This window comes from Tripterygium wilfordii, chromosome 7, assembly GCF_013401445.1.
Source record: "Tripterygium wilfordii isolate XIE 37 chromosome 7, ASM1340144v1, whole genome shotgun sequence".
Taxonomy (NCBI): Eukaryota; Viridiplantae; Streptophyta; class Magnoliopsida; order Celastrales; family Celastraceae; genus Tripterygium; species Tripterygium wilfordii.
The window spans coordinates 5,192,180-5,201,704 of record NC_052238.1 but is presented as its reverse complement, the minus strand read 5'-3'; the positions used below and the strand labels follow the sequence as shown (position 1 = coordinate 5,201,704).

The following is a 9,525-nucleotide window of genomic DNA, read 5'->3' as shown; positions in this document are numbered from 1 at the left end:
GACGGCTTACAATAGTCGAGGAAAAACGATGGGACCACCGAGTATGTGTGGGAGAGAAATTAATCATATGTGGGGGGATCCAGTGGTTCACAGTCCATCATCATCACGTGCTAACAACGGCCTGGTGCCACCTCACATGTATCTTGTTGATTTTTTTTTTCCTTCCATTATTGGTCTCTTTATACACTTATAAACCCTTCTCCTCTCTCACTCAACTCTCACAGTCTCACTCCCTAATCACCATCCCAGTTCGAAGCAATGTTACCTTGTCCGTGCTTCTCTTCTCTTATTCTTGTATTACTCCTATGCATCTCTGGAGTAACCTCATCCTCGTCCACCGTAAACATCACTAAGATTGGACTAGGCTACCGTCTAATCTCCATCGAAGAGACCCCCGATGGTGGCCTTCTGGGTCTTCTCCAAGTGAAGAAGAAGAACAATATCTACGGTCCTGATATCCCTAATTTGCAGCTCTTTGTCAAGTACGTTTCTGCTTAATTTAAACTTCAACATTTTCTTGATTTGCAATGTAGCGACAATGCGTCACTGAATCATTGCTTGTTTGTTTTTCCATCACATTTTCAGGCATGAAACGGAAAATCGATTGAGGGTCCACATCACCGACGCGGATAAGGAGAGATGGGAAGTGCCTTACGATCTCTTGCCCAGAGAGCAACCTCCGGCTTTGAAGAAAACAATAGCGAGATCTAGAAAGAACCCAATTACGGCTTCAGAGTATTCTGGCTCTGATTTCATCTTTAGTTATAACACTGACCCATTTAGCTTCGCAGTGAAAAGAAAATCAGATGGGCAAGTTCTCTTCGATTCAAGCTCTGATCCGTCAGACCCACATAATGATTTGGTTTTTAAGGACCAGTACTTAGAGATTTCGACCAAATTGCCCAAAGATGCTTCTCTTTACGGCCTGGGAGAGAACACGCAGCCACACGGGATTAAATTGCACCCAAATGATCCATACACTCTGTACACGTTGGACATCTCTGCAATTAATCTGAATACTGATCTATATGGATCTCACCCGGTGTACATGGATCTGAGGAATGTGGGAGGACAGCCATTTGCACATGCGGTTCTGTTGTTGAACAGCAACGGCATGGATGTGTTTTACACAGGAAATTCTTTGACATACAAGGTTATTGGGGGTGTATTGGACTTTTACTTCTTCGCTGGACCTAGCCCGCTTAGTGTTGTTGACCAGTACACCGCCTTAATTGGTAGACCAGCTCCAATGCCTTACTGGTCTTTCGGTATGTTTACTTCTGCGTTCTACTCTTCCTTTCATTTTATTTGTTTGTTTTTCTGGTCTAATAAAATCTTTATTTTTCTCCATTAATGCTTCTTCCATCATAGTTTTGGTTAGCTTGCCCAGTATCACTTTTTTACTTAGCTGTCGGTCCGTCTGGAAATTTTTTACCAATTTCTTGCATTTGTAGTTCTTCAGAAACTTTTTAGGACTAAAAATGTTCCGTCTTTGGTAACCCTTTAATTAACTTTTAGCATTTTAGATATACGAAAAATATGACTCAAATTCAATCTTACTGTTAAAGTTGTCTTTTTTTGCTTTCCTTTCCTACATTGGCACCGCATATTCTTGACATTTTCTGATCCATTTAGAAAAAAAACCCACGTGGTCAGATGGATGATTGACCTTTTCTGATGCACCTTGAAAAGATGATTCATAGTTTCGTCTTTTATCTGGGATGCATTACATATTTACATCTACAGGATTTGCATTCAAAATTCCCACTGCCAGAGAATCTTATATGTAATTGTGCTGCTTGTTCTTCTGGATTTCGTAGGCTGTATTTTAGCCAATAATAATTTTCAAAAGAATGAAAGTTTCATGCACATTAGAAGTACTAGTACTAATAATAATAGAACAATGATTATGACAAGTTTGCATCAACACATGGGCTTTTGGGTAGTCACCGGTGATTCCAACCAGACAATTCCAAGGTTGTAGCAACCAGACAAGCGGTTTTTGGTGTAAGGTTCTCCGTTAAACATACTTTTGAATGCTGCACATTTTGCGTTATTTGCTTTTATCTAGATGTAACATACTTCTTTCCCTATTTTGACATGTGAACATATGAGTTGCTAATGCATAAATTATGTGGTACTAGTATTTGCCTCTCAGTAACATTGTTGCAAACTTCATACCATTCTTAAAACCAGCATTTTCTTCTTTTAATCAACCACTTGTGATACGAATTAAGTTCTGTAAATTGTATATTCCAGTTTCCACTTTCTGTTTAAAATTGCTACTGTGATGCTTGTTGGGTGGTCTCTTCTTTGAGGAGTATGGGTCGATTTCGCTTGTTTCAAATGCATACTCCGTGTTAAAATATCTGAAGAATATAAATATTTATTTCTTCTAATGTTACTTAACCATTGATCTTGCAGGATTCCATCAATGTAGATGGGGTTACCATAATCTCTCTGTGGTTGAAGATGTTGTAGAAAGTTACAAAAAGGCTCAAATTCCACTTGATGTGATCTGGAATGATGACGATCACATGGATGGCCACAAGGACTTCACCCTCAACTCGAAAAACTACCCCCGACCAAAGCTCTTGGCATTTTTGGATAAAATACATAGCATGGGCATGAAGTACATTGTCATCATTGATCCTGGAATTGCTGTTAATTCGAGCTATGGTGTTTATCAAAGAGGTATCGCCGATGATGTTTTCATTAAGTACGAAGGAGAACCCTTTTTAGCTCAAGTTTGGCCTGGAGCTGTCAACTTTCCCGACTTCCTCAACCCAAAGACAGTTTCGTGGTGGGGTGATGAAATTCGTCGCTTTCATGAACTTGTTCCTGTTAATGGTCTATGGATTGATATGAACGAAGCTTCAAATTTCTGTTCTGGCAAGTGCAAAATACCGGAGGGCAAGATATGCCCGAGTGGAACTGGACCTGGCTGGGTCTGTTGTTTGGAGTGTAAGAATATAACAAAGACAAGATGGGATGATCCACCGTACAAAATAAATGCTTCTGGAATCCAGTCACCAATTGGGTACAAAACAATAGCCACCAGTGCAGTTCATTATAATGGCGTATTGGAGTATGATGCTCATAGTCTCTATGGATTCTCTCAATCTATTGCAACTCATAAGGCTCTCCAAGGGCTTGAAGGCAAGCGACCATTTATATTATCCCGCTCTACTTATGTTGGTTCTGGCAAATATGCTGCACACTGGACTGGTGATAATCAGGGTACTTGGAATGATTTGAAGTACTCCATCTCCACTATGCTGAACTTTGGTATATTTGGGGTGCCAATGGTGGGGTCAGATATTTGTGGGTTCTATCCCCAACCCACTGAAGAGCTTTGCAACCGCTGGATTGAAGTCGGTGCTTTCTACCCTTTCTCAAGGGATCACGCAAACTACTACTCCCCAAGACAAGAGCTTTATCAATGGGAGTCTGTGGCTGAGTCTGCTCGAAATGCCCTGGGAATGAGGTATAAGCTCCTTCCATATCTGTACACTTTGAGCTATGAGGCTCACATCAGTGGAGCCCCAATTGCCAGGCCGCTGTTCTTTTCGTTCCCGAACTACACTGAATGTTACGGGCTGAGCACTCAATTCTTGCTGGGAAGCAGTCTCATGGTGTCTCCAGTACTTGAGCAGGGGAAATCAGAGGTCAAAGCTCTCTTTCCCCCAGGTACATGGTACAGCGTATTTGATATGACACAAGGCATTGCATCTAAAGAAGGAAAGCAGGTAACCCTTGATGCACCTTTGCATGTTGTTAATGTGCATTTGTATCAGAATACTATACTACCAATGCAACGGGGTGGAATGATTTCTAAGGATGCAAGAATGACACCTTTTAGCCTAATCGTGACCTTCCCAGCTGGGGCAAGTGAGGGACAAGCTACGGGAAATGTTTTCCTCGACGATGATGAACTTCCAGAAATGAAACTCGGAAATGGCTATTCAACACATGTTGATTTCTATGCAACTGTGAGCCAGGGTTCAGTGAAGGTCTGGTCAGAAGTACAGGAGGGTAAGTTTGCTCTCGACAAGGGTTGGAAAATAGAAAAGGTAACTGTGTTGGGGTTGGGTGGAAATGGAGTGGTTTCCTCCCTTGAAATTGATGGACATGCCGTGGCAGGTGGTTCGGACATAGAATTCAGTTCATCAGAACAACAGTACAAGGAAGAGCAGGAAGGCAATGGCGATAGTAAGACGAGTGTAATGGTGGAAGTTAATGGTTTGGAACTGATGGTTGGAAAAAACTTCGTTATGACCTGGAAAATGGGTGTCCAAGCTTGATTGAGCATGAGAAGCTTCACTGGTTCAATTAGATTAAATGGGATTGCACTTTTAAACTTCTAGATTCTTGACGCTTTTCTTTTCTTAATTGGGAGTATTGACGGAAAGGAGATGAGCTAAGAATGTGCTTATCCTTTTCCATTGGAAACAGAACTTCAGATCTTCATTGCATTCTGAGAGGCTTTTCAATATTATTGTACCTTTGTAATGCAGCAATGCAAATTCAAGTGTTCTCAAAATAACATCTGTGATTCCTGTTAAGGACCCAACTTGGACATACCCAGACAAATTGGGCATCAACTTGGACTTGCCAACCTGAGTGGCAATCTTTTTAACCGATCAAATGCAGGTCGTTAATTGATAGGTCCATTGTTTTACCCTTTTATAGGCTTCTGCAGGCTGTGAAAGCGTCAGTTGTTTATGGCAAGAAGAGGAGATTCAGGAGCCACATCATCAACCTCATCCTGACTTCCCAATACTAGAAGAAACTAAATAAATCATCCTAAATAGTAAAGGGGAAATATGACTAGAAAAAGTAACCGCCAATGGAGGCAACTTCCACCCACCTGCCTAGCCCTCCCAATCATCACACTTGTCCAACGAATGCCTTACACTTGTCATTCAAAATGCACGCGTCAAGATCTCCTTTGACTCAACCACCGAGATTACCGGTGTTTTTGGCGCGAAAAGGAGGAATGTGGGCTCCCTTTGGCGGCAAAACGAAGCCACCTCACTCCCTCCCCGGTCCACTAATCAGTAGTTGCGTAGCCCACTTGGCCTGCTATCACTCAGTCAGCATTCATGTGGAGCCCACTTGTTGTCATTTCTTTGTATTTTATTTGGTCACGTGAGTGGAAATATATTATTGGTCCTTGTGTGCTATTTAGGGAACAAATAACTATTAACCTAATTAACCAAAAAAAAAAAAAGTCGGTGGGCTGGAATAGTATGGCCCGTATTCGTTAGAATCAAGACAAGCATGGTCACGTGCTAATAAAGATGTTATCTTTTTATTGATGTGGTTGTATTGTAAAACATGTTATACTTTTATGTATGTGGTTGTATTGGGAGAAGTGTTTTGTTGATGTGTATGTATTGGTATTTGATGTTTTAATGTAGTTTTGTTGTGGATAATATAGAGGAATGAAATGTTGTTGGGTTGGGTGGAAAGAGAAAGTGTGCGGGAAGAGAAAGTGAATAGAAATTTATGTTTTGTTGATGTGATTGTATTAGAATACATGTCTGACTTAACTTTTTATGTAATAAAGATGAGACTCAAAATTAATTTTGTTGGAGAATATTTCCCCTTAAACAATTGTAAGTGCCCTAACTGTGCAGACCTTTTTTAAATGTATTAAAATTCGAGAATAATATAATACCAGTGGCATATTAATATGACCAAATACAATTTTGACCACTTTAATTTATATGTCACACCCACATTATTAATTTCGATATATTAAAACTGTTAAATTTTTGAATAAATATAATAAAAATTACTTGGGGACCAAGAAAAGAAAAATCAATTTAGTCGGAAAAAATGCAAAAAGTAAAAAAAAAAATCAAAAGGTTACGTTAGGGAGAAAAAATCTACAGTGGCATTTTAGTAATATGAGAACAACTCTGACCCTAATTTCGGCAAAAAATCAGCAGTATGAAGTTAAGACAGAAACTGTTCGACAATTACGTCGCAGAATCGGAGCTACGTTTCCCCAAATAAGGCTGTAACGTGATTACACACGACACCACTTAATGAAAGGCGCGTAATCAACACCTCACTTTCATTTCACTCTCGGATTCTAATATCGCTATTCGTAGTCGTCCGATTAGAAATTGTGATCACGCGCGTGAGATTTCTTTTGATATTAGAAGTCATATGGAAAACAAGTATTTATTGGGAGGCGTGCGTGATATGCATGATATGAAAGATGGGATGGTCATGCATCATGGATGTCCATGAACATAGCCCATGCCAGGTCATCAGCAGATTTTCCATATATTTTATTTCCAAAAATGCCTATAATGTTTCCCATTTTAATACGCCCGTCCCTTTTTAGCTTTTAATGCCCCGTTTTGACCGCATAGAGAAAAGTGAACGGCAGAGAAACAACAGTGAAAGAGACGGGAGATCTTGGAGAGGGAAGACAAGCTATTTCACTGGAAAAATAGCAGAGGGTAAAATTGTTTTCTTTTATGCGTTTTGGGTATTTCGATGTCTGTATTTTCTTAATAATATTTTGTTCTATGGAGATTTGCGTTTTGTTGTTCTGGTAGGTGGGTCTTTTACTGTGTCAAGGTTTCTTGTCCTGTTTTGTCGACTGAGATTAAATCGTAGCCATAGATTTGTAATCGCTTTACCCGAACCTTTTTTCGGGGTTTTTTTGTTCGCCGCTTATATCTATTGGTTTCTCACAACGTTGTGCTCTTTTGTGACTCTACTGAAGCAGTGAGCGAGGACCGGAGACTGAGGGGCGTATTGTGCTTGGAGATTTTAGAAGGTTATCAAGCGGATTTATGTCGGCTGAGTTTGATTTGGGTTTGATTGTGGCTTTGTCGATCTGCTGGATTTACTCTTCTTCGGATTTCAAAACGACCTACACTGGTTGTTTCGCTCTCTGCTTCTGTTCTCTCTGTTGCATGTTACTCTGCTGCTTCCAGCAGAGTTTGAATCCGGTGAACCAGTCTGTTCCGATGCGTTTGAGACCTAAAAGGTATGTGGGTCTGTTTCAGTGATGTTCAACTGTGTTGAGATTTTCTTTCATTTTGGTCCAAATCTGATGTGGGTTTGTCATGGGTTTTGTTTTGATGCAGGACTTGTTCTGGAGTCAAGTGTTTTGGGGGATTTCACATAAATCGATTAGATTTTCTCTTCATATTCTTAAGAGGGGCTCTAACCTGACACTAGCCTGATAATCAGGGCTTCTCTATTCAGTTTTCGTTTAATTCCTCTGTTATTTTTCTCTGCGATTTCTGAAACTGTTCTCGGCAATTTTTGAGGGAGGGTTTTGGTTGAGTTTTCTTCCTCAAAGATGCCGGGTCCTATGATTCAATATTCGGATAAGAACAAGTCCTCTACCAAGTCTAAAATGACCAAACCAGTGTTACCTGAAGACTCCAGAGTGCGAAAAATTAGGGTCATCTGCAGTGATCCTTATGCTACCGATTCATCCTCTAGTGAGGATGAAGCCGATATTACTGAACAAAAGTTCAAATCAAAGCGATACATCAGTGAAATCAGTCTTCCTCTTCTTATTGTGCCTGGATCCACCTCGTTTGAGCCAGATGGTTCTAGTCAAGACAGCAATACCAAACTTTCCCTCAAGAGGCAGAGGGCTTTGTCTAAAACCCCAACCTCCACCCCAACATCACAAGCACCAGCTAGAAGAGTTGGTATTAGGAGAAGGAAATGGGGCAAATGGGCAGCTGAGATTAGAGACCCATTCACCAAGGGTCGCAAATGGTTGGGCACTTTCAACACTCCTGAAGAGGCTGCAAGAGCCTATGATGCTAAGAAGTCCGAGTATGAGTCCATGATGAAGGAGGCTGCTGCTTCCACTAATAAGGGCATGAACTTGTCCTCTTCTGTTGCTCCCTGTCACTCTGCCAATGACAACAGCTCCTCTGCTGAGAGTGCCTTGTCTCACACATCTCCGTCTTCGGTTCTTGACCTGGACACTTCAGTCTCAAACGTGAATGCTAAGTCCAGAAACTGTGATGATCCCATCACGGAATGTTTTGAGTTGGACACTTCAGTCTCAAACGTGAATACTATGTCCAGAAAGTGTGATGATCCCATCACAGAATGTTTGGATGCTACTAGTGTCATGGATCTTGAAATCCCTGCTGATTTTGGTTTTATTGATGAGCCATTACTATCTGCTGCTATTGATCAAGACTTGAACTTTGGACCAGAGCTCGATTGCCTGTTTGTGGATGATTGGAGACTACTCGACAGCTTTTGTAGCATGGATGATCTCAGTATTCGCGGAATTGAAGATGAAGAAGCTAGTGAGCTTCCCGATTATGATTTTGATCCTGGGAATGAAGACATTGGTTTAGCAGCGCCACTTGCTTCTGCAACACTTGATATCAAGTGCCTATAAGTTTTTGAACCTAGGAATTTTGAAGCATATAATTATATAGAGTTATGGTTAAGTCTAGTCAGAAACAACTCTTGAGATGAGTTTTTGTTAAGTGAGGTTTTAATTTTATCTTGTTTGCGGAGAGTTATGAGAGATGGGAGTTTCATGCAATGTTATTGTTCGGGGGCGTAACCTTGTGGGTTTTTTCTTGTGCTATTTAGAGCCGTCCTAAGGGTTATTTACTTGTCTGTTTGCAGAGTTTTAAGAAGGGTTTTGATCAGCTCCTCTCATCTCTCATTCTATTTCATATGCTAAGTTATATTATGAAATGATTAATTCTTCAAAATTCTAGAGCCAATGGTTCCTATAAGTGGACATTCTAGTGGGGGGGTCCTATATGGTCGAAATGTTGAGTTTCTTGGTTTACAATTTATAGATTGAATCAAAGAGACGTAATGAGGCCTGAAGGTGATACGTAGAGTGGGCCAAAGATGAATTTCTTTTATAATTTTTCTTTTGCCAAACAATGCATATCAGCAAGCAGAGGTTCATAAAGTTATGATCTTCACAATCCTTTATGGGGCTAGCTGGATTCCAATTGCGTGCAATCTCTTTCACCTTATCTTCCTGAATATTTAATGAAGCTTGTCACAAAATGGCAGGGTTTTCCCGTGTCGCTGGGGTCACTCGCACTCTGTCACTAGGGTCACTCTGAGTACTAAGTCTTTAGTTGTCTTTCTTGGTCTACTAGTCTCCATTTACAGCAATTCCGTGAATTTGGTACATTCCATTTTACTTTCTGGGTAGAAATATAAAGATATGTAAACGAATATTATCAAGTTGTGAAAAGTTTTAAATCAAAGGAATCGAAGATTGGAAATTATCTGCAAGATTGCTTGAATATTCAGCAAAGGTATTCAAGTTGTGGTGGTAGTGTGCTAAGGGCCCCCAATTTGCATCATAGTAATTGGACCTTGTCCATTAATTTGAGAATGAATCAATGAATGAGTGTCTTGTTAAAGTCAAAAGGTAGATGTGGAAATTCTGTTAATTTGAAAGGTGGGTGTGGTCAAGAATAAAAAAAAAAAACAAAGTATGTGGCCAAAAGGGGAGGCTGAGCTGATCCGATGCGCATTTTG

The 9,525-nt window shown here is 40.4% G+C and overlaps 2 protein-coding genes across 4 annotated transcripts; both read left to right on the top strand.

Annotated features, from left to right (window-relative positions):
* The first annotated feature begins 206 nt into the window (after positions 1–206).
* On the top strand, positions 207–4,526 carry LOC120002044 (alpha-xylosidase 1). Its single transcript, XM_038850601.1, has 3 exons — positions 207–482; positions 586–1,268; positions 2,425–4,526. Exons 1-3 carry the CDS (start codon positions 259–261, stop codon positions 4,302–4,304), a joined length of 2,787 nt encoding a protein of 928 aa, XP_038706529.1. The 5' UTR covers positions 207–258; the 3' UTR covers positions 4,305–4,526.
* A 1,806-nt stretch (positions 4,527–6,332) lies between these two features.
* Positions 6,333–8,744, top strand: LOC120002376 (ethylene-responsive transcription factor ERF118-like). 3 transcript variants are annotated; one of them, XM_038851112.1, is made up of 3 exons: positions 6,333–6,479; positions 6,752–7,015; positions 7,116–8,744. In XM_038851112.1, exon 3 carries the CDS (start codon positions 7,334–7,336, stop codon positions 8,405–8,407), a length of 1,074 nt encoding a protein of 357 aa, XP_038707040.1. In that variant the 5' UTR covers positions 6,333–6,479; positions 6,752–7,015; positions 7,116–7,333; the 3' UTR covers positions 8,408–8,744. The 3 variants fall into 3 exon arrangements, with proteins under 3 accessions (XP_038707040.1, XP_038707041.1, XP_038707042.1); XM_038851113.1 differs by having other exon boundaries at positions 6,464–6,479; positions 6,749–7,015; XM_038851114.1 differs by lacking the exon at positions 6,333–6,479 and adding an exon at positions 6,557–6,574.
* Positions 8,745–9,525: the final 781 nt, after the last annotated feature.

Bases quoted from the DNA above. Each gene is read 5' to 3' on its own strand.
- LOC120002376 (XM_038851112.1), top strand. From the start codon at position 7,334: ATGCCGGGTCCTATGATTCAATATTCGGATAAGAACAAGTCCTCTACC.
- LOC120002044 (XM_038850601.1), top strand. From the start codon at position 259: ATGTTACCTTGTCCGTGCTTCTCTTCTCTTATTCTTGTATTACTCCTA. The intron at 483-585 runs GTACGTTTCTGC...TCACATTTTCAG, and splicing joins AATTTGCAGCTCTTTGTCAA to GCATGAAACGGAAAATCGAT. The intron at 1,269-2,424 runs GTATGTTTACTT...TTGATCTTGCAG, and splicing joins AATGCCTTACTGGTCTTTCG to GATTCCATCAATGTAGATGG.